We start from the raw sequence: 25,242 nt of genomic DNA, 5'->3' as shown, positions 1-25,242 counted from the left end.
CATGCCATACTGTGCAAAAATCTTAGGCAGGGTTTAAAGCAAACGAGAACAGGCACTCTGAGTGCAACACCCGTCCACGCCTTACATGCTTGACACAGAGTCACATAAATCAATTATTTCTCATTCAGTTGTTCCTTAATATCTGGTTTTGTGTGGACTTGATGAATGAATGAATGAATGAATGAATTTTATTTATTCGGCACACAGATGCACAACAACAAAACTCATAAAAAGAACAACTTAACAGTGTACTCGTGTGGCAGAAAGAGTGAAGGCAAAAGTGAAGCTCATAAATATCCTCTTATTATACCATAGAAAATAAAGAATGTATACATATATAAATATATATATTCATAACAATACCAAAGAAATGTGCGCGAACAATATAACAATCAATGCACTAAAATTTCAAAGCACAACCAAACAAGCAATAGTGCACAATCCCAAACACAATAACAAAATCGGTAAACCTAATTCTTCAAACTATAACGAGTAATTTTATTATTTTTGTAAAGCCTTTTAAAGTTGACTAAGGTACCAAGTAATTTAATATTATCAGGACAGCTATTCCAAATGTCAACTCCTTTAATGGAAACACAATAACCTTTTACAGTAATTCAGATCTTTAATTTCTCAAATAATAATGTTCCTCTCAAACAGTGGTGGGCACAGTTCCGCTAACCACTAATTATCGAAGCTAACATTTTCATTAGTGGATTAGCTTTCCAGATAACTTTGAAAACCATCAGCGGAGCAATTCGCTTCCGAAAACTTTAGTTCCGATAACTTTTAGACCAGTAACGTATTTTTGCGAGCATAGCAAATAAAGCTTAACAGTTCAAAACATTTGTAAATCTGAAATCAAAGATTTTAGTGCCTGTCTGTTACATGTTTTGTAGCAGGCAGACAGCCATCAATGGTAGAACTCTATCCTCTGCAGGCAGAGGAGCGCTGACTACCAGAAAGAAAAGGAAGAGGGATGGGAAGGGAAAAAAAAAAAAAATTCTCTTCACAGCATACAGACCCGCCAATCATTTCAGTGGAGTCTTGCATAGGCAGACAGTTGTGTCTTATGGTTATAACTTTAAACAAACTAATTCCGGACAAGCTGTTGAAATTAACATCATGTCTGTCGTTTTCCAAAGTCAAAAATATCAGCTATATGTTTTAGTTTTAAAGTAATGTACTAATTTTGAAGGTTTTAGCGTTTAGACACACTCGCAGCATTGCATTAAGTGTACATTCATTTCCTGACACCAGTGGTTGGCTGGTCGGTATAACACACAGTTACTGAAATGTGGTGGGTTTTACAAATAAATCTGTATTTGTAAATATGTCATTTTTTCATTTGTAAAAAAAAGCAATTTGAAAACTGAAAATTCTGTCTGTTAAGTCCTTCATCACTTTTAGTGAATGTGTGGCAAATGCTCGTCACATATTCGCTAGTGAAGAACAAACAGAATGAAGTGATGAAGGACTTAAACAGAATTTTCAGTTTTCAAATTGCCTTTTTTTACAACAGAAAAAAAAAGACATTTACAAACATAAAATAAGGACATTTAAATTCCAACAATAAGCAAGATGGACAAATAAATGTGCACTGGACAACATAGTGGATGTTATTTGGTGCAGCTTGGACAAAAAGACTCATAAGATGACACAGATGAAGACGTGAACAGTAAATTTTTGCAGAAAGCATGAAAATGGCTTTCTGGGATTTCTGGCCCACAGTGTTGGAAACTCTACAATAAAAACGTGAGTACATTAGATTTTTTTTTTAATCAGCACTTTAATTTGGAGTTTTTGCACACTGAAGTGTACTGTTATTATTAGCATTTATTATTTTATTATTGGGAGTTAAATTTTTGTTGTGTGATGATTTCTGAGAAAGCCCAACAGAAATAGGTATTATTATTATTATTATTGTTATTAACAACTGTTTGATGTTTTAGTATAAGAATACAAGTCATAGGACTTCCCACATTAGCAAAAACAAAACTGTAACTTATACTCCAGAAAATATGGAACATAACCACTGGGCCCAAATTTTAATCTTGGACTGCGACCTTGACTTTTTAATATTTTTTCTTAAAATCAAAATCACTTCATCCTTGGGTAACCCTCAATCATTCCACCAAATTTGATCCATTTTGGATCAAAACTCTTCCTCTTATTTTACTCACACATGGACAGAGGAAAATATAAAAACCACAAACAGTACACCATATGCTCTATCCCTGTGCATTAGCATAATAATAAATGAAATGCTATAATGATGTTAAATATCAAATTATTATGCATGATAACCATTTAAAATGGTAAAATTGATTAAGTGATAAGTATGAACTGTCTTTGTTGACCACTTGTCAACTTGATGATTTCATTATTCTTAAGGCCCCCAACACTTGCACGACTGATGCACGCATTTACACACAGTGTTCACGCAGGAGAGTAAACTTGTTGTTAATGGGTGTAGACTGAACGTGACAGGGGTGCCGTCGTGTGCAATTGCGCAAAGAGAATTTTGAAATGTTCAAAAAATCTTTCATGCATAAATGTTGTGCAACAAACGTGAAGTGGTAGTGAACATTGCACGATCTCCTCGCCAACACTGTGTGCAGCTCATGAAGTCGAGTAAAGAAGTGAACAGTGCAAGTGATCGCGTCAGCGCACTGCATCACAGCGCAGCTCGTCTAAACGATTATAACGAGATGTTAAATGTATTGCAAACATACTTTTACAGCTGCACACAAGAAGGAAAGAGCATGCACCTACAACCCCTGGCAAAAATTATGGAATCACCGGCCTCGGAAGATATTCATTCAGTTGTTTAATTTTGTAGAAAAAAGCAGATCACAGACATGACACAAAACTAAAGTCATTTCAAATGGCAACTTTCTGGCTTTAAGAAACACTATAAGAAATCAGGAAAAAAAACTTGTGGCAGTCAGTAACAGTTACTTTTTTAGACCAAGCAGAGGGAAAAAAATATGGAATCACTCAATTCTGAGGAAAAAAATTATGGAATCATGAAAAACAAAAGAACACTCCAACACATCACTAGTATTTTGTTGCACCACCTCTGGCTTTTATAACAGCTTGCAGTCTCTGAGGCATGGACTTAATGAGTGACAAACAGTACTCTTCATCAATATGGCTCCAACTTTCTCTGATTGCTGTTGCCAGATTAGCTTTGCAGGTTGGAGCCTTGTCATGGACTATTTTCTTCAACTTCCACCAAAGATTTTCAATTGGATTAAGATCCGGACTATTTGCAGGCCATGACATTGACCCTATGCGTCTTTTTGCAAGGAATGTTTTCACAGTTTTTGCTCTATGGCAAGATGCATTATCATCTTGAAAAATGATTTCATCATCCCCAAACATCCTTTCAATTGATGGGATAAGAAAAGTGTCCAAAATATCAATGTAAACTTGTGCATTTATTGATGATGTAATGACAGCCATCTCCCCAGTGCCTTTACCTGACATGCAGCCCCATATCATCAATGACTGTGGAAATAGACATGTTCTCTTCAGGCAGTCATCTTTATAAATCTCATTGGAACGGCACCAAACAAAAGTTCCAGCATCATCACCTTGCCCAATGCAGATTCGAGATTCATCACTGAATATGACTTTCATCCAGTCATCCACAGTCCACGATTGCTTTTCCTTAGCCCATTGTAACCTTGTTTTTTTCTGTTTAGGTGTTAATGATGGCTTTCGTTTAGCTTTTCTGTATGTAAATCCAATTTCCTTTAGGCTGTTTCTTACAGTTCGGTCACAGACATTGACTCCAGTTTCCTCCCATTCGTTCCTCATTTGTTTTGTTGTGCATTTTCGATTTTTGAGACATACGAGGTCTGTCAATAAAGTATAGGTCCTTTTTATTTTTTTCAAAAACTATATGGATTTCATTCATATGTTTTTACATCAGACATGCTTGAACCCTCGTGCGCATGCGTGAGTTTTTCCACGCCTGTCGGTGACGTCATTCGCCTTTGAGCACTCCTTGTGGGAGGAGTCGTCCAGCCCCTCGTCGGAATTCCTTTGTCTGAGAAGTTGCTGAGAGAATGGCGCTTTGTTTGATCAAAAATTTTTCTAAACCTGTGAGGCACATCGAAGTGGACACGGTTCGAAAAATTAAGCTGGTTTTCGGTGAAAATTTTAACGACTGATGAGAGATTTTGAGGTGATACTGTCGCTTTAAAGACTTCCCACGGTGCGAGACGTCGCGCAGCGCTCTCAGGCGCTGTCGTCAGCCTGTTTCAAGCTGAAAACCTCCACATTTCAGGCTCTATTGATCCAGGACGTCTTGAGAGAACAGAGAAGTTTCAGAAGAAGTCGGTTTCAGCATTTTATCCGGATATTCCACTGTTAAAGGAGATTTTTTTTAATGAAAGACGTGCGGGCGGATTGCAGCGTTGGCTCGCAGCCGCCACGATGCTCCGCCACAGGAAAAACACCTCCGTTGACAGCCTTAAGGACAAGTTGGAACATGTCCAGCTGTTAAACAACTTCTCATATACTCACTCCACTGAAAGCCATCAAAAGCCGCCTGGATTTTACAAATGGTTATCAACACAGAGGTATTTTTCCTGTGCTGCCACACCGCGCCGGCTGCGTCCCGACGCGCGGACCCGTCCGCACGTCTTTCATTAAAAAAAATCTCCTTTAACAGTGGAATATCCGGATAAAATGCTGAAACCGACTTCTTCTGAAACTTCTCTGTTCTCTCACGACGTCCTGGATAAATAGAGCCTGAAATGTGGAGGTTTTCAGCTTGAAACAGGCTGACGACGGCGCCTGGGAGTGCTGCACGACGTCTCGCTCCATGGGAAGTCCTTAAAGCGACAGTATCACCTCAAAATCTCTCATCAGCCATTAAAATTTTCACCGAAAACCAGCTTAATATTTCGAACCATGTCCACTTCGATGTGTCTCACAGGTTTAGAAAAAATTTTGATCAAACAAAGCGCCAGTCTCTCAGCAACTTCTCAGACAAAGGAATTCCGACGAGGGGCTGGACGACTCCTCCCACAAGGAGTGCCTTCAGGCGAATGACGTCACCGACAGGCGTGGAAAAACTCATGCATGTGCACGAGGGTTCAAGCATGTCTGACATAAAAACATATGAATGAAATCCATATAGTTTTTGAAAAAAATAAAAAGGACCTATACTTTATTGACAGCCCTCGTATTGCTTTAAGTTTTCTGTCTCGACGCTTTGATGTCTTCCTTGGTCTACCAGTATGTTTGCCTTTAACAACCTTCCCATGTTGTTTGTATTTGGTCCAGAGTTTAGACAGAGCTGACTGTGAACAACCAACATCTTTTGCAACATTGCATGATGATTTACCCTCTTTTAACAGTTTGATAATCCTGTCCTTTGTTTCAATTGACATCTCTCGTGTTGGAGCCATGATTCATGTCAGTCCACTTGGTGCAACAGCTCTCCAAGGTGTGATCACTCCTTTTTAGATGCAGACTAATGAGCAGATCTGATTTGATGCAGGTGTTAGTTTTGGGGATGAAAATTTACAGGGTGATTCCATAATTTATTCCTCAGAATTGAGTGAGTCCATATTTTTTTCCCTCTGCTTGGTATAAAAAGTATCCGTTACTGACTGCCACAATTATTTTTCCTGATTTCTTATAGTGTTTCTTAAAGCCAGAAAGTTGCCATTTGAAATGACTTTAGTTTTGTGTCATGTCTGTGATCTGCTTTTTTCTACTAAATTAAACAACTGAATGAACATCCTCCGAGGCCGGTGATTCCATAATTATTGCCAGGGGTTGTATTTTACCAAGTCATTACAATGTAAACATGACAAATAATTACTTTTTAGATGGCTCCAAATGCTTTCTCCACCTCGTTCAGCAAGAGAAGCAGCAGCTGGAGTGCTCCTCTGTGATTCCCGACACAATTAGAAGCATTTTCAGCAGCTAACTCGGACAGAAAATGATTAATCCACTACAAAATAATACAGCAATACAATACAGCATCCAGCACACACTGCGTGACAGCCAGTGGAACAAAGCACGGCGTCCAGCTGGGAACACAGTGGTGGGATCGTCACGACGGTGTGCATGCAAGTGCGCGGATCAAAGTTGTGCAAGTTTCAGGGCACCTTTATGTCTTCTTTGGTGCCTTTCTGAAATCATACATTGGGTTATAAACCTACAAAATAATGAGGTAATATGATAAAGGACTTTTACTTTCTTAATGCTCTCCTGTTTTTAATTAATGTGTTGGTGCCCCCCAGAGCTGCAGAAAGCCTGACATCACTAATGTATGGATAATTCTGCTGCTTTAATGACCATGAACTCTTTTCCTGGAATTCATTAATATTAAAAAGGACAAGTAACTTCAAGTTCTTCATCAAGGTGTGTAAGAACCAGAGGATTTTAGTTTTCACTTACTAGCTCCAAGTAAGTAATACCCAACAGTTTTTTTTTTTTTTTAAATTTGAAAAGAACAATTTCACCCAGACTGGCATCATCTATTTAAACAGTGATATCATAAAATATGATGCTCCTTTTCCCCATACACTAAAAGAACTGCAGCCTCACAGTACAAAACCACATGAGGGTGCAGATATTGGCAACATGCAACCGAACACATCTCAATCTGATCACATCTGAAAGCCAAATAATGCATTGCTCTATTCTGGATGGCGTATTTATTTGCCCTCAGCATCATACACTATACAGATATATATTAGAGTTATTCAAGATTTAAGTCGATTAACGACAAATAAAAGCTGCATTTGACATTGTAACAACAAAATGATGACAGAAAACGACCCTGTAGTACTGCTGTTGGGCTACATATCCTTTCTGTCAAAATGCTGAACTTCTCCTTTGATTTATTCTGCTTTTACACAGTAATATTTCTAAGCAGACCAAATTATGCACATATGAGAGACAGAGAGCGTATAACACCCACGACTTACTGATTCATGCAAATTATTTCTTTCTGCTTCAGCGACTCTGTCATATCTGTTTCCGTGTGACATTTGATCAATGCTGTCCAAAAGTGAACCACTTTATCACTGAACAACTCACAATTCTTCCTTTGGATTTAATCCATATCAGCTCCAACCTGTTTGAATAAAACTGCTCTGACCTTGAGTTTGACCTTTCAAAGTTGTCCAAGGTCAAAGTTATTTTGACCAATAGAAAGATCATATGTTACTTCATATTAGTATTTTAGAATAATTACAGGTGTGTATTTAATATTTTTCTAAAAGAGATATTCTAAATGAGCTTGACGTTTTAAGGTCACTCAAGGTCAAAAGTCATGTGACCAATCGTAAGGTGACACATGACTCCCTACTGGTGTTCAATAGTAACTATAGGTGTATATATAACAAAATGTTTGGAATAGCCATCCTACATGTCCTCCAGTTATAAGTAAGAAGAAGTCTGTCCTCACTAGGCCTTGAGGCCTGCTGGTGCCACATCTCTGGTTTCTATGATTCCCACCTGGATGGAAAACGTAGATGATAGCAGGTTCCTTCCCCAACAAAGGCTGACACCCATTTACAGTTGGGTGGACTGGAACAATGCAGGTAAAATGTCTTGTATATTTTTGACTATTCTGAATGCTTGGTCTCCAAAATAACAGGCAAACAAGGCTAGCACATATTGCATTCCAAGACCTGTGGTGTATGTTAACATGAAAACCAAGCATAACCGAGAGTGCAACCTCCTCCTTTTTTTCTAAATTCTATTGGCTGATAATTTGCATCACTTTTTTATCAAAACAAGTACAACGTTTGATCCCTGTACAAATCAAAACTGATGTTTGTCATCATTATTTATTGTTTTTTAACCCCATAACTCTAAAGCCTTCAGCCTAGGGGACACAAAAATGGCAATGGCAATTGCTTTTGGTTCCCCAAGATGATGCCAACTGGCCTCAGGACAAATGTTACAGCTGGAAATGGATTGAGTCCCACCTTTTCAGGTGGGGAATGGTTCAAACTGAGCCAGCAGGATAGATGTAAAGGCACCTTTAGAATGCTATACGTGCAAAGGTTTGGGGTGAATGAATGACTATATGGAAACATTTGTCTGTATAAGTAACTCTGTTTAACTTGTCATCTGTTTTAACAATGCAAATAAAAAAATGACCTATGTACACTGCAAAAAGTGATATCTCAGAAAGTTAAAAAAAGATTCATTTAAAGAAATTTGACTTAATTTTTGTCTAAATAAAACAATAATCTTGTCAAGCAGTTTTTACATAAGAAAAAATGTGTTATTTTGGGAAAATGTATCTCACCTTTTCTTAAGTTTTTTTTCAGCTAATATCAAGCTGTATTTAACCAGTAACAAGGAAAGGCAATGGATTTGAAATCATCAATGGATTTCAAGTTATCCATGCAAAGGAACAAGATTGTTTTCCTTATTTTAGGACAGAGGCTAATCTTATAATAAGAATTCTGTCTAGTTTTCTGGCAAATTTGATTATTCAGTGCTTAGACATTTTGCAACTTTTAAGAATTGTAGCCAAGTACATTTTTCTTACCCCATTGGCAGATTTGTTTTTTTTTTTTTGTTTGTTTGTTTGTTTGTTTGTTTTTTGCTTAATACAAGACAATTTGGCTAGATTTGGGATTACTTGTTTTACTTTGAGACTGACAGTTTTTGCAGTGTGAGCAGTGCGTCACTGATTGTGTGGACGTATCATACCATCTAGACCAAGTATGGTGGCTGAAAGAGACCACAACACTTCCCATTTCAGACAACATGAGCAAATGCTATAAAAAAAAAAAGCAAATTTATTTAACCTTTATGTAACCAGCTTAGTCCCATTGAGATCGAGGCCTCTTTTGCAAGGGAGACCTGGACAATTATAAAGTTTCCAATTCACCTAACCTGCAATCAAAACTGGTGTTTGTCACCATTTTTGTTGTTTTTACCCAATAACTCAAAACCTTTCAGCCACAGGTAGCACAAACTATATGTTTGTAGACCCTGCATGATCAGACAGCTAATGTGCCATACCTTCTGACATGACTGGAGCATTTTCAAATTTTATTATTCTTATCTTCTCTACCTGTTCCACAATTTGATCATACATTTTTGTTTATCTCTAGAGGATGCAAAAATGACAGTGACAACTACTTTTGGTTCCTCAAGATGATACCAAATTTCCAACTGGTCCACAAACAAATGTTACACTTGGAAATGGGTCGAGTCCCACCTTTTCAGGTGGGCAATAGTTGAAACTGAACAAATAGGACTGATGCAAAAGCACCTTTAGAATATTATATGTGCAAAGGTTGGGGGGTGACTGAATGGATATATGGGAACTGGTGTCTGCATCAGTAGCTCTGTTTAACTCACCATCTGTTGCAGCCACAGCAGTCCTCCAGGACACATCAAAATTATTGCACTTATTGATTAAAAGAAGCATCTCAGCCTAACGACACATTAAACTGCTGACTTTATGCACCTCTGCAGGATGCATGACACAGAGCAGGCAAAAAAAAGAACAAACACAATGTCACAATGCGCCGACAGACAAACAAACAGAAATCCTCTATGACTAAACCAACAGCAGGATATCATGGAAGGTGAGAGGTTTAAAATCGACAAATATTGCTGGACTAAAGGCTAATTTTTGCTCTGAAACACAAATTATTTCCTCACCGGTATCAGCAGACAGAGCTGTCACTATGCTCGACTGAGTGGGGCCCGTCTTTCCAATCCCTCCGTTTTCAAAAGCAGGCTGGTTGTCCAACTCTTGGAGCTGCCAATTGAGGCCGAAAAGGTGCATCGCTGTGAAATACACAGAGAAGCTGCGTGGGCTTGTAGCAAATGATAGAACAAATAAATACACAAAATCATTCAAGCCACTTAGGCACAAAAAAGAGCTGCAGGAGAGCAGAGCGATGAATCCACACAGAGAATAAACACAGGTTAATCCCAATATTTCAGTCTGAGCACTAGGCTTTTTTTTGTGTTTGTTTGTTTGTTAGGTGGCTTTTGTGCAGCAGCAGCAACAACACAGGCCAAAGTTATTTCAATCGATACTCTGGATCCCCGTTGCTCCGGCATGTTTCCTCTGGGAAGCGCTGTTCATTAATGTGCCAGTGTTGGCACACAAATGGCTTCCGTATCAAAGCCAGCGGAAGGTGGAATGTCTATTTTGACACAAAGCATTCCCTTCAGACAAGATGTGCAGAAACAGTGGAAAAGTATCAGAGTCTGATTCAAAGCTGGAAGGACACAGAGAGAAGACAACACGTATGTCGAAGGGAATGACAGATGAAGAGGCGGAATGAGGTGCTTTTAAGAAAGAGTGAGACATGGAGACGGTCACAGCAGGAGGGGGACGTGAGATTGTAAGAAACTGCAAAACTTCGCCATTACTCTTACATAACTAAACTGTATGCGGCTCTCGTTCAGCCGACCTGTTTTATTGTCACTGTATTGGAGGCAATCAAACTGTGTTCTTGTTGTTTTGGGACACTGTGGCGCTTATGTGCACGCAGCAAGAGGCCCAATCTCCTTCAAAGTCACCAGCAAGGGAACATGCTGAGGAAGCATCTTGATTTCCGACCATTTGATCTGCGCGAGGAACTTTTCTCCGACACCCGTCCCTGGCTGGGAAGATGGATATCGACTGCGGCAAATAACTTGAGAGGTGGATGCTGGGCCAGAGAGAATATCAAATGTAGAGGAGAGCAAACGCGAGATGGAAAAGCAGTAGGGCCAGTGCATCAAAAATGGAGCTTTAAGATGCGGTGAGTGTGATTTATTTAAAGCCTGCAGCTGATCACACTTGGCAGCAAATGAGCATGAGTCAGATTTAGTGTGAATGCAAAGCGCAGCATCAAGTGAACAGGTGCTATGGAGCCTATGGCGCACACGGCACGCTCACACAGCATCCGCCTCAGTGTCAGTGTGCATGTTTGCCACAGGTGATGCAAACACACCATGTCGCCGACAACAGGTGTGGATGCTGATGGGTCGGCCAAAATGTTTGACAGGTGTGTCATTTCTGAGCGCTCGAAACACGCTGGACCGTACCCATCAAAGTGAAAACCCATCAGTTTCAGCTGAGGCATGAGGCGAGGTGCTGCACATGGTTTTTATGTTGTTGTTGTTTGTTACCCTTTATAACTGCATATTTGTATCAACATGCTTTCTCATTGTTATTGGAAACAGTATTAGTTGCTGCATGCTTTGGTTGCTGCCCCCCAACTGCTGTGCAAGAAAAACATACTGGAGCAATATGGAATATTTATGCACTGCAAAAACTGATATTGAAGAAAGTAAAAAAACACTTGTTTAAAGAAAATTTGACTTAATTTTTGTCTAAATAGAAAACTAATCTTGTCAAGCATTTTTTTACATAACAAAAAATGTCTTATTTTGGGAAAATGTATCTCACTTTTTCTTAAGTTTTTTTTTTTTTTTTTTTCCCAGCTAATATCAAGCTGTATTTAACCAGTAACAAGGAAAGGCAATGGATTTCAAATTATCCACGCAAAGGAACAAGATTGTTTTCCTTATTTTAAGACAGAGGCTAATCTTAAAATAAAAATTCTGTCTAGTTTTAAGGCACATTTTGATTCAGTGCCTAGACATTTTGCTACTTTTGAGAATTCTAACCAAGTACATTTCTCTTACCCATTGGCAGATTTTTTTTTTGCTTGAGACAAGACTATTTGGCTAGATTTGGGATTACTTGGCTTATTTTGAGAGAGACAGTTTTTGCAGTGTGAGCAGTGTGTCATTGATTGTGTGGACGTATCATATCATATAGACAAAGTGTGGTGGCTGAGAGAGACCACAACACTTCCTATTTCAGACAACATGAGCAAATGCTTTAAAAAAATTGCAAATTTATTTATTTAACCTTTATTTAACGAGGTTAGTCCCATTGAGATCAAGACCTCTTTTGCAAGCAAGACCTGGACAATTAGAAAGATTTCAATTCACCTAACCTGCATGTCTTTAGATGTGGGAGGAAAACGGAGCACCCGGAGGAAACGCACACAAACACGGGGGTGTGTGTGTGTGTGTGTGTGTGTGAATGCAAACTCCACACAGAAAGGCCACAGGCGGGAATCAAACTCATGACCTTCTTGCTGTGAGGCAACAGTGCTAAACAAATACAAAAAATTACAAATTAAAAACAACTAGCATCAATTCAACAATAGGCAGTTGCATAAAAAGAGCCTTGCAATTTCATGACACAATTGCAACAAATAAAATCTACAGCACACACTCAAAAAACTGATGCATTGGATGAACTCAATTCAATTGTGAGTAGGATTTCCATCTATTAAATATATATAGCCCCAACTCAAATAAAGTACATCCATACAAGATAATTTAATTTAATTTAGGTGGAACGACATATATTTATTAAATGGAAATCCTGGTCATAATCGAACTGAGTTCACCCAAAGTGTCACTTGTCAAAAAACTGGCTCATTGGATTGGATTTACAATAATGCACAAGAATCCTGCACATAATTGCCAAAGCGTAATTTGTTGAGTGCATGCAACCATTTAATTTGATATTCTGAGGTGTGTTCTGTAAATTTACATAATACACAGACAAATACAGATGCAGATACCCACAACATAAAAGAAGTATCAACAACAACAAGTGACGACTCTGCAGGACTTTCACCAATGGCTCATTCAGGGCATTACGACGCTCTGGTATTGGGCTATGCACATACCAGTACCTGGTCAACAGAACTGTAATAGTAATAATCTGTATAATTTGCATTACTAGTGACAAAGGAAATGAACGACATTGAAGACTACCTTATAATGAAAAGTAAATAAATTATCGTTCGCCAACACACAATCCTTCCACCATCTTTAATCCATATTTAGCTAAAATAGTTTGAGTTAAACAGATATGAACTTGGGTTTGACCTTTCAAGGTCATCCAAGGTCAAATGCTATGGGACCGATAAGTAATGCCCCTGACCCACTTCCAGTTGTTTGATCTAGCTGAAATTTTGCATGTGCAATTAGTTATATCTCTATGGATTAAGTGGCAAATTACAGCTCTGAACTAATTGTGGTTTCTGATTTACAGGTGCTTGAACGGAGTAAAGTGTGAAATGGAGCCTGTTGAGTGTCGAGCAGTGATCTGGTTTTTGTATTTGAAAGGACGCACACCACGGGAGACTTTTGATGAAATGAAAGTAACTTATGGTGATAATGCACCATCATATGACCTTGTAAAACGCTGGCATCGTGAATTCAAACATGGTCGGAACTCTGTGGAAACAGCTCCCAGATCTGGTCGCCCCCCTTCTGCCATTGATGAGGCATCTATCCGTCAAGTTGAGGCTGCCATTTTGGAAGATCGACACATAACTATTCGCCAAATAGCCCAAGAGGTCAAGATTAGTACAGGGTCTGTGGAAACTATCATTCATGACCATTTGCATATGCATAAGGTGTCTGCCAGATGGATTCCCAGGTTGCTCACACCTTTTCAGAAGCAAGAACGCATCGAGTGCTCAAGGATGAATTTGGAGATGTGCCAAGAAGATGAGTCAAAGTTTTTCAAAAGACTGATTACACAGGATGAAACCTGGGTCCATCACTATGATCCATCCCCCCTACTCTCCTGACCTTGCACCCTCTGACTTTCACCTCTTCCCAGCCATGAAGTTGTTTTTGAAAGGAAAGCGTTTCTCAGATGATGCAGCCTTGATTTCTGAAGTCACGTCGTGGTTGGAGGACAAACCTGGGGTGTTCTACAAAAACGGTCTCCAGAGCTGCATCAAACAATGGGAGAAATGCGTAACTCTGGGTGGTTCCTATGTAGAAAAAGACTAATAACTGTGCCAAGTTTTGTTGCTCTACTGCTATGGGAAGTGGGTCAGGGGCATTACTTATTGAACGCCCCTCGTATTTTTAACCAATCCTCCTAAACAGCCATTGTAACTGAGTTTGATATTTCAAGGTCACCTAAAATCAAAGGTCATGTGACCAATTTTATAGTGATACAAAACTTCAAATAAGTATTTAATGGTAGGCATAGGAAAAAAGTCTTTGGGATAGCTATTCTAAATATCCCCTATACATCAGCAATGCAACAATATTTAGATATTGGCCAATCTCCTTGATTTTTAATCAACTTTTGACAAACTCAGATTTGTCCTTGGCCAAACATCAATCATTCTACCAATATTGGTTTAAATGGGATCAAATTTATTCAGTTAGTTTTGTGTTTGTATATAGACAGAAAGACACACATAAATAAACAAATCATACTGAACGTGGGTATAAACATGAAAAGTGCTTTTGAATTTCAGTTTCAATATATTTGTAGAGTACATAGGCTCTGAAATATTTTTTAAGGTGACCAAAGCAGAAATTTTCATAAACATGGTACAATCAATATTGTTAACATTTAAGCACAACAGCAAAGGTGCACCGCACTCAGCTCTCATCAACAGCCACAACAGGATGCTGGTCCCAACTCTCCCCTCTCCATGTGCCAATCCCCACTTAACTGTCAACAAATTGCTTTGCGGTGAACAGCCCTCAATTTATAATTTGCATTAGTTATTCCAGCAGCTGTGGCCAATTCAATTAATATTTACAGACCAAAGGCAATTTGACTCATAGCCTCTACAACCTAGCTTGTAATCTTCGATGTCGAAACGAGCCCTGTGGAACACCTGAGCCACCAGTGAATGGCTGGATGGATTTGTAAGTTCACAGTGTGCGTGTTTTTGGGGGGTTGTATTGTGAGTTCTAACACTCATGTGGTCTTCAGCACACAGGAACATGTGCGTATCACACCACAGGTTCTCCAAACTTCTCCGGAAGACCTGTGGTGTTGTTTTGGGGCAAAAACGGCAATACAAAACTCTACAGGTAGAATAAATAATATTACAATAATCAAACGGGGGGAAAACATCAAAAGTGTCACTGTGTTCCAGTTTAAACATGGGATGACAACATCCTGATGGCCATCGTCGCTAAGAGTAACGAGACCAGAGAGAGGCGGCCCATCTGGAGTTACCGTGTGCCAGCAATAACTTGGAGCTCAACAGCCTCAAAATGATTGAGATAAACATTGTTTTATGCAGGAAGCTGCCTGCACATGTCTCCAGAATCTTCCTCAGGGGATTCCTCCAAGTAAGCCGCAGCGCTATGAGCACACCTGAAACGTGTCTGTTTTCAGGGATCGAGTCTCCAACACTCTCAAATGGAAAAACAAGATGACGCCATCAACCAAGAAACCCCCCCCACACACACACACACACACTACCACCCACACCACATCCAAAGCAGCTCACTGTCTCCTCCTATTCATCTATCGTCTCCCGCATTATTATCCACGTTGCTCGCATTAAATTACAAAGTGCTCACCTTGCCAAATAATTTGATAAGAACAAATGTTAATCGACTGTCAGGTGCAGACAAATACACAAAGATGTTTTTCTTCATTTCTGCAAAGTTTAATTTTCTTGACAGAAGGTCACGGTGAATTAGTTTCATCTTTTTAAAAAAAAAAAAAAAAGGTCTGGGAAGCACATTTACAAAATTTACAAAGCTGCAGATCACAAACTTATTCATGCTTAATGAAGCCAGTTTTAATATATTCATGATATCTGTCAAAACAAACAGACAAACTGCCTCGCCTTATGGCGTCTACTATTTTGTAATTCTGAGGCAAAACTCTCCATGGACATGAGGACAGTATGACAGGATATTTCACGCCCAAAATATTGAGCTGTGGCTGATGTTACTATGGCAGTTATGGAATCCACCAAAGCATTTTCCAAATTTGGTCCAAATCCTTCAGAATAATCAAATTACTTGACCTTGACTTTTGCTGAAATGAATTCTTTCAGGGCAATTTTTGAGGTCAACCTTTACTGATATACAAAGTTTGGAAGAAGTCAGTAAAAGGGAAACTCAGTAGGAGCTGATCAACAAACGTAGAGCCTCATCACAATCAGACAAAGACCATAAAGAATGCAGCGTGTCCTGGAAACTTTGATGAATGCAGCAGGGACGTGGTCAAAATGGAAAAATGTGCAGATTTCAAGTCCATACTTTGTCCCACTAAATTTTTCTCACATGCATACCACATGCGATTCTTTCTTATTATGAACAGTCATGTCGCACGTGTGTACCACATTTCCACTGCATCTGTCCTGTTTTGAAGAATAGCACACAATCTACGCATTTTCATTCTTTCTGCAACAAGAAGCTACAGTCAGAAAAACAGCTTGCCTCAGTGTGCCTGTCTCTAGAACACATACTCAAATATTTTCCACGAGTGTGTGCATATGGAGCGTAAGGAGAAGTGGGATTTTTTTTTCTCCCTAAATTTCAGAACCATGGAGAGCAACCGGCAATTTCACAAAGAGTTCAGTGAAGTTAACCCCCCACCCACACAAAAAATCCAAGCAAACACACTGAGTGGCTAGTGCTTCATTTGTGCTGATTTGTATCGTTAAAGTTTTAATTTATGCTGCTTTAGTTTCTGAGATATTAAGAGTTTTATTTTTGCGAGATAACGTCATCATCCCCCCCCAGCTTGCTCCAAAGTGAGCCAAACTGGTCTACTTTTTTAGTGCTTTTTTAGTGCCGTTAAAAGTTTCATTTGTGCTGCTATAGTTTCTGAGATATTATAAGTTTTGTTTTTGTGTGAAGACAGCGGGCACACGCACAGCGCGAGCAGGCGAGTGCATCGCTGCTGCGTTCAATACCGTTGGAAATAACAGGGCTTTTTTGTTGTTTCAAACCCAGCAGTGGCTCATGGCAGGGGCGTGGTTTTGATTTTATTTTTGGTAAAATAATTAATTGTATCCACACAAAAGATTCATTCTGGGCCTTATAATCTGCCTGGAGACACAAGCATATCAGTCTCCAGCAAGCTACACACACTTACTTCAGTCTTTTGGGCATTTGCAAATGAAAGTATGACCTGTTCAATTTTGTTAGCTGTATCATGTGCTAACTCTGTATTTTAACTAAAAACTCTGTATTTTACAAAACCATTTACTGTGTCTTGAAATCAGATTTATCCGAGGGTTGTAAAAATACCAATGAGATAGTAAAATTGTGTAAAATTGGTCCTTGAATTTGTTTGTTTCAGAATACTTGTTCTTTATTTATTCTTTAATGGCGGATATAGAATGTTCATAATACTGTTAATTTTTTAATAAAGTAAAAAAAAAAGCACTTCATGCTCCTAAATAAACCTTCAAGCAATTGCATTTAATGTGTTATGATGAAAGAAATGTGACTGACAACCTAAAGATAAAGCACAGTTCATTAAAAAACTAAGTCATTTATTAACATAAAAATATATTTTACATTTTTTCACTGAACTTCTATTAAAACAATTTACACACAAAGGCACAAAGTCATTTCAAAAAGACATTTTCCAGCAACACATGTTGAACACCCTCAGATGTTATTACATTAATTATACATGTACATACATTAAGACGCTATAATCGTTGCAGACCACAGACGTAATCAATTCGGGTCAAGATATGTGATCCTCTGTAAATAAAACTTGTAATATCTCAGAAACTATAGCAGCACAAACAAAAAATTTAAATCAACACAAATGAAGCACTAAAAAAGTAGACTAGTGTTGTGTGGGCCGCTGAAGAGGAGGTACTGCTGGCCCACCACCAGAGGGCGCCCTGCCTGAATGGCGGGCCTCAGGCACGAGAGGGCGCAGCCGCCTCCCAGGGGCAGCTTGAAGTGACAGCTGTCACTCATCATTCATCAACCACCACATCTCATAAAAGCCGGGCAGCAACTCCACCTCCCTGCCGAGAAATCGTCTTATCTTCAAGGTAATACTCTCAGCCGTTGTTGTGCCGAATGCATGTGATTATGTCTGAACTGTTTGCAGGTGTACCTGTTTCCCTACTTGCAGCTGGAGGCTGGGTTTGTGGATGGTGGAAGAGTGACTGTCTTCACTCCTCACTCCAAACTTTGATAAGTAGTTGATTCAGGCTCTGCATTTACTGTGTTCCTGTTTTGGAGGTGGAGGTGTTCCCTCAAAAAGGAACTGAACTGTTTTGCTGATTGTTTTACTGGGTGTGCACACACCCACCATAAACTGTCTTTGCTTCCTGCCAGCAATACCAGATCTGACAGCTGGAGACGGTGGCCACCTGGGGACTCAAGACTTGGCGGCTCCGGTGTGCTCCAGATCCGTTGGCAGTGGAAATCGTGTGGGACCCGGCTCTTCTCTGGACAGGCGTCTTCTATCCTCGAGCCTGCCCACACGTCACCTTTGTATCATTGACTTTGTTCCAAATCTGCATTTGTCTGTATTCCGTTGTGCACATTCCACAACATTAAATTGTTATACTTTTGACTTTCCATTGTCCGTTCATTTACGCCCCCTGTTGTGGGTCCGTGTCCCTACACTTTCCCAACAACTAGTCTAGTTAATTTTGGAGCGAGCTGGGGGGGGGGGGGGGTAATGACCTCTGTTTGACCTAAAAAAATATTCTTTAGTATCTCAAAAACCACAGCAGCAGAAACAAAGCACTAACCACTCAGCCTGTTTGCTTGGAATTTTTTATCTGGGTGGGGAGTCAGCTTCACTGGGCTCAGGCACCTTAGGCCAGAATTAATCTTTTGTGTAGATACAATGAATTATTTTACCAAAAATAAAATGAAAACCACACTCCTGCCAAGAACCACTGCTGAGTGTGAAACAACAAAAAAATGCCCTGTAATTTCCGACAGGAAGGAAGTCCTACTAGGTTTAATGTTGTTAATATGTCAATGTACTTGTCACTACATTCTTATTTAGTTCTTACTATGTCCTGATATGATCATGTCCTTGGTGCATATATTATGAACATATCCAGCGTTCAATCATATCCTCCACATTTCTGGAAAATACACCATGCCCTGAACAGTTTCAACTGCATTCCTAATATTTTGTACAGCTTCTTATCGAGTACTCCCAGATTTTGTGGATATTGTGGAAATGTGTATTAATGTCACAGGATTTTAGAGTGAGACATGACCTTAGCCCTAGTGATTGACCTTTGACAAATTTACCTCCAGAGCCCTGCTCCATATGTGTGCAACATGTTTCATGGCAATCAGAGTGAAAAATTTAAATTTCCACCACATTTGGTGGAAAGGGGATTGAAAGGGGAGGTGGGTCTAGTGGAAGGGAGGTGATGGAGGTGATGGTTAAGGCGTTGGGCTTGAGACCAGAAGATACTCAGTTCAAATCCCACCCTGACTGTAAAATCACTAAGGACCCTTGGGCAAGGTCCTTAATCCCCTAGTTGCTCCCAGTGTGTAATGAGTAGTGTGTATGGCAACACCTTCACATTGGGGTGAATGTGAGGCATTACTGTAAAGCATCTGATGCAGATGTAAAAAGTGCTATATAAATGCAGTCCATTTCCCATTTGAAACACTCCAGCATTTTAATATTCAATGCCAGTTGCTGTGGATCTTTGCCAAAACAAACCCTTTATGGCCAACTGTGCCACGATTGACAGAAATGTGCCAAAGAAACTAGGAAGCATTTCTCTAAAATTATACTATGATAAAGAGAGTCAAACAAACATGTACAGTGTGGAAACTGTCAACAATTATTTGCGTTTGATTTAAAGTGTTTTCATATCTATGAGATGGGTCTAATCATTGCATCAAACCTGGATTTAGTCCTGATAAGCTACCCTATGTAAAAATGACTGAAGTCTTTCCACCCAAGTCAGTTTGCAGATGTGGAACTACAAAATCTCGCCTCAGCAGGTTTGCTTCATTTGAATTTCAGGAGCTGCTGCTGTGGGACAGTCAGTGTCATTTTTATACCTAGTGCATCCACAATCCTCAAGGGATTTAAACCCTCACATGTATCCGATACAAAGCATTTATCTCAACCAGTGGTCTGAAATTCCAAACATTCCTTTTTCAAGTGTTTCAAGTATCATGTTGGGAACAGGTGTACCTGAAACTTAAGATTTTGATCCAGTCATGTCATGTCATTTTTTTTTTTTTACTTATGAAATTCTATAATCACTAAGTACTTAACTTGGCCAGTCATGGATTTTTTCTGCCATTTTTCCAACTTTTCCAAGTTTGTGCAAGTCTTTTTTTTTCCTCTGTTGTTGTTTCCAAAGCAACTGGAGTGAGGGATGAGCATCAGTCTGTGCCACTCTCAACATAACACTTCACCCTCTGACACACACACACAAACACACACACCTGCACATTCACAAGATGCTGTCATCGCCATTGATTGCTTCAATTCCCCTGTGCATAAAGCTGCTACACTCGCTGCAGTTCCACAAGCATAAAGCAGCACGAATTTTGAAAAAGTCTGCCTGTCTGTACTTCAATATTTCCATCGGAACACCGATAACACGTTTGGAATGACAGATGTGGTGTTGTGATCACAAAATTCCGGGAACAGGGTTATCACAGTGCAGCAACTCTGTGTGCATGCACGCACGTGTGTGTGTGTGTGTGTGCGCGTGCGCACGCTTCTGTGAAACACCCACATTTCATGTACATTTCAAGTTTTGTGAGCCTATATTACAGAAGCCCTAATCAAGCCCTCCACCCCCCACCCCCACCAATCCCAATCCATCATTTCATACAGATGGAGATCTGATACAAAGTCCTGCACCAAGACTTGTAATTACTTAGATTCTGGGAAAATACAAGTTTCAGATCAGGACTGGGGCACAAGCATATTAACGGGGGGGGGGGGGGTACCCGCAATCCAACATGCTACTTGGGTTTTTTTTATTATCAATTTTTTTTTAAAATCTGAATAAACAGAATTATTTGGATCGCTCTGAATTCCAAGTAGTGATAGATTTTAATAGTATTCAATGAAAGACAGATGCAACGATTAAAGTCTTTTAATCCTGACCACTAGGTGTCATTAAAGCTAAATGTGTAATATTGTATTTTGTATGGAAGCTACAGGAGTGAAGTAAACATAGTAGATGGTGGGAAGCCACTGCAGAGGCTAAAGCTAACAGGAAATGTTGAGAGCAATTAGGCAGACTTTCAAGCAGCTTTGGACTGGACTGAAACCCAAAACTGGCACTGGTCAAAAAAAGCTGCATGCATTTGAAGCATAGTAGAGCATAGATGAGATTCTGAAATGCATGCCAATTAAGCTAATGAGCTAGCAAGCACTGAATAGAGTGGTGGTTATCAGCTACATCAATGCATCTCTTATGATCCGGTGTGTTTAATGGTGAGACTCGCGTTTGAGAAAGCGCTCGTGGACAGTGTGGTGGACTGGAACAATACAGGTGGTCTTCTCCAAGGACTCAGATGGGTAGCTTAAGGCACAAACTGGGAATCAAACCCAGGTCTCCATATTGGTAGTCCTATTACTTTCCCACAGAGCTACCAGCTCTCCATGTAACATTATGATTGTAGCAGCACAGTGGAATGGCGGTTGACATTCTTACCTCACAGCGAGATGGTCTGGAGTTCAATTCCAGCACTGTCCAGCCCCTATCTGCATGGAGTTTGCATGTTCTCCCCGTGCCTGTTAAAGTTTGCGCTGGGACCTCAGGTCTCCTCCCATCACCAAGAAAGACATACTCATTCACTTCCGTGCTTGTTTGGGTCTCTACATGTGTAGTTGGTTCCTGGGTACCAGACTGGTTGGCCACTGCTCCTAGTGATTGAGATTGTGTGTCTAACTATAAATTAAATTACCTCTGTGAGCATATACTGGTGTCATCATTCACTGCATCCATGACATCCATGACACCTCCTTTGGTCGTAAATAACAACCACCAAGGCAGACAACTGGTCCATCACTATCTGTTGAAAGTAATCATTTTTCTGCTGCAGCCAGGTGAAGCGTGGGCATCCCCGTGGCCTTCTCCAACCACTTGGGTCCTCATTACTCAGGCACCTATGCACTGGATCATGCACAGAGAAACACACTACATGGCCAAAATATACACAATTCAAGAGATAGTCCTCATGTAAGTCTCTCTAAGAACTCATTGCATACAAAGTCATTCCAGTGGTACCCAAGAACCCTCCAAAGAGACCTGGTACTAAAGTCATCCAGTCTTCACCTTAGGTCACTGGGTAGCGACCAAGTCTCACAACCATACAGTAAGACAGGATGCACCAAGACCTGAAAGACTTGGACCTCAGTTATCCTACAAGGACATCGCCATTGCCAAACACCTCTATCCAGCAACCTTGTGACTCCATAATTCTTTCCCAGGCATCTCTAAATCTCAAAGTCTGAGGACTCGGGAACATGAATGCCACTGCCCCCAACAATAAATGAGGATGGGTTCAATGCAAAGACCAATTTAACTTCATGTATGTATAAAAAACCTGGGTTCTGTATCGCCAGCAGATCAGATTACTGGAACGCTTTCATCAGCGTTGTCTCCGAAACATCTTCAGGATCAAGTGGCAGGACTGCGTCTCAAATGAGGACATCCTTACCAGAGCCAAATTGCCCAGCATGGAATCTATTATACTCAAACAACAGCTTCGTTGGGCAGGTCACACTTGAGGCCAGCCTACTCAAGTGTTCATTTGCCCCAAGTGTAACAGGTCTTGTGCATCCCGCATCGGACTTTTCAGCCACCAGAGGGCTTGTAGAAAATAAACTAAAAAAAAAAAAAGGCCTTCCCACTATCCTCGCAAGCGAGGAAACTGCCAACAACAACAACAACAACATGTATAAATTACAAATAAACCCTTTTCTAATGCCAACAGAAATTTTGGGTTGAGGGCACTTCAGTGCCACAAGAGTAACTGGGATTTCATCCATTGCCCCTCTCCTAGTGGACAAGCCATTCCACCAACTGAAAGTCCAGTTTCCCCAATTTAAAATCTAAATGAATCGCGTTATTTGGTGTCAGTTTCAGACCCTGCCGGACTTACATGGATGCAGGTGTAAATTCAGTGTCTTTTGTTTGTTTTCCTTTCAGAATCATGTAAATTGAAAGTGGACAAGTATTAAATGGTGAGTGCACATTGTAGCTATCTGAGCCATTGCACCTGGCAATACTGGCTTTGGCAGCAAATGAAAGACAGAAGAGAAAGTGGCAAAAAAAAATCTCAGTCACCTAAGGCAAGTGGCAGAGGGCTGCATCTGTTTAACTTACACACACACTAAAAAAGAGCTGATGCACCAGACACAGACTCTGGAATTAGGCCAGAAACACAATTCCCCACCATCCGACAGGTCTACAATTAAACACGTTGTGATTGTCGGGATGAAAACATTGTAAATTAATCCAATCTGTTAGAACTGTTAGTGACAGCAGTTGAACAAATGACTCTTTCGGCCCATTTTTCACAGTGTAAACTCAACGGACCCATCACAAGTGGAAGCAGAAATAAAAATAGCAAGTGATTTGTACACACAGATGCAAAAAAAAAAAAAAAGTGCATCTGTATCACCAAATTTTATGATGCTAACTCATGAACAAAGCAGTTAAGTCAATAAATGGAATATTAATATTTATGTAGCACGTTTATGAGCTCTCCTTGAAGGCGGCGCTGTCTTCTCTGTTCAACAATAAAACACCAGCTATAGAATCTTCCCAACAACGCTGTATTTCTCTTGATACAACAGTGTCACATTTCCTCTGTCGCCAAGCTGGATGAAAACTTATATATCCGCTCTGGGAACAAGCGCAGCGTAAGATTAAGGGTTTGGATGACAAAGGACATCATAAGTAGAGATGAATCTGTAACAGTTTTATTGCTGTGGTCAAGATTCTAAAGGTTAGCAAGAAGTCAGCTTTGACACATGCAGTAAAAAAAATGCCTTCTCTAGGTAAATGATGCCCAAAGGGGGAACATCAGTTTATTTTCCTGACCAGGATAAAAGTATTTCCTGACCGAGTGACAAAAGCCTTTGCTTCTGCTCCACAAAAGGCTTCGTGAACCACGGTCTCCTTTAAAGTGTTTGACACCGTTTCCTTTGCTCTGTTCCTAAACGTGTTTTGTTTTTGACATTTCCATCTGCACTGAGTTTTTGAACCTCCCTACCTTTGTTTTAACAGGAAAAAACTGCAACTTTGAGGTTATGTGAGCTGGGTTTTCACTTTTTCTACCAAAGGAGATCATGCCAAAGAACTAATATAACCTGAAACAAGCACCTGGTCCTGGCTGGAAGCTGTAGCAAGTCCTATAGAGGCCTTCAGCCTGGTGCTTATTCCGAGATGATGGAATGTGAAGCAGATGACAGGTATGGCTCACCGGTTACTTTCCAGCTAAGGCTGGTACCCAATGACAGCTGGGTGGACTGGGACAATGCAGATGAAAGGTCTTGTCCAAGGACACAGACAGGTACTGTCATGAAAGGTTCGGTTAACCTTGGTCAGAGCTCACAGGAATTTTACAGTTTTGAAGAGCAGGAAGAAACAAATCCAGATTGCTTGATGCCTTAAGTTCAAGTAGGCCTGGGACAGGGATGGGCAAGAGTATGCCATGAAAGGCCAGTGTGGTGCAGGACTTCATTGCTTAGAAGGGAACTTCACAGATGATTATGACTTTAAGTTGAAAGGAGGAGCTCATCAGTATAACACCTGCTGAGAGGATTGGATGCAAGGGAAACCCGCAAGGCCTTTTCAGGTCAGGTCATTTTTTGTGATGACATTTGCACCACAAGGACAAACCTCGTAGAACATACGCTCATGTCACTCAACGGTTCCTACTGTGCTGGAATAGTCGCTACCCTGAAGTTGAATCTAGTAGTCCGAAATAAGCCCTGGGGCCCATTGGTACCTCCATCATCAAGGCTGGTGCCCATTTACATCTGAGTGGACTGAGACAATACAGAAGAAGTGTCTTGTTCAAGGATGGACACAGGTAGCATGAAGCGCACACCAGCAATCCAACTCAGGTCTACATATTGGTAGTCCAACTCCTACCCCTCTTAGCTACCTCTAAAGCAGGGGTGCCCAAGTTTGGTCCTCTGGATCTACCTTCCTGTCACTCTTAGCTGTCTCCCTGTTCCAACACACCTGAATCCAATAAAAGGCTCATTAAAAGTCTGCTAATGAGTCTTTCAGTGGATTCAGGTGTGTTGGAACAGGGAGACAACTAAGAGTGTCAGGAAGGTAGATCTCGAGGACCAAACGTGGGCACACCTGCTCTAAAGTGATAGTTCAAAAACATGCAGACTTAAAACAATATTTTGGCAAACACAGGGGAGTCAAAGGTATGAATTTGGAAGACGTCAAAGCCATGTTTTATATCTCTGTGAAA

At 40.2% G+C, this 25,242-nt stretch overlaps 1 protein-coding gene across 1 annotated transcript in view; it reads right to left on the bottom strand.

Annotated features, from left to right (window-relative positions):
* si:dkey-237h12.3 (teneurin-3) overlaps positions 1-25,242 on the bottom strand; it is a 515,809-nt gene that overhangs the window by 220,256 nt on the left and 270,311 nt on the right. The window contains 1 exon segment of the mRNA XM_034182118.1: positions 9,667-9,795. Within this exon segment, the coding sequence (XP_034038009.1) occupies positions 9,667-9,795 (129 nt within the window).

This window comes from Thalassophryne amazonica, chromosome 11, assembly GCF_902500255.1.
Source record: "Thalassophryne amazonica chromosome 11, fThaAma1.1, whole genome shotgun sequence".
NCBI classification, from domain to species: Eukaryota; Metazoa; Chordata; class Actinopteri; order Batrachoidiformes; family Batrachoididae; genus Thalassophryne; species Thalassophryne amazonica.
Note: the sequence above shows the minus strand (reverse complement) of the source record. Positions and strands in the feature narration are given on the sequence as shown.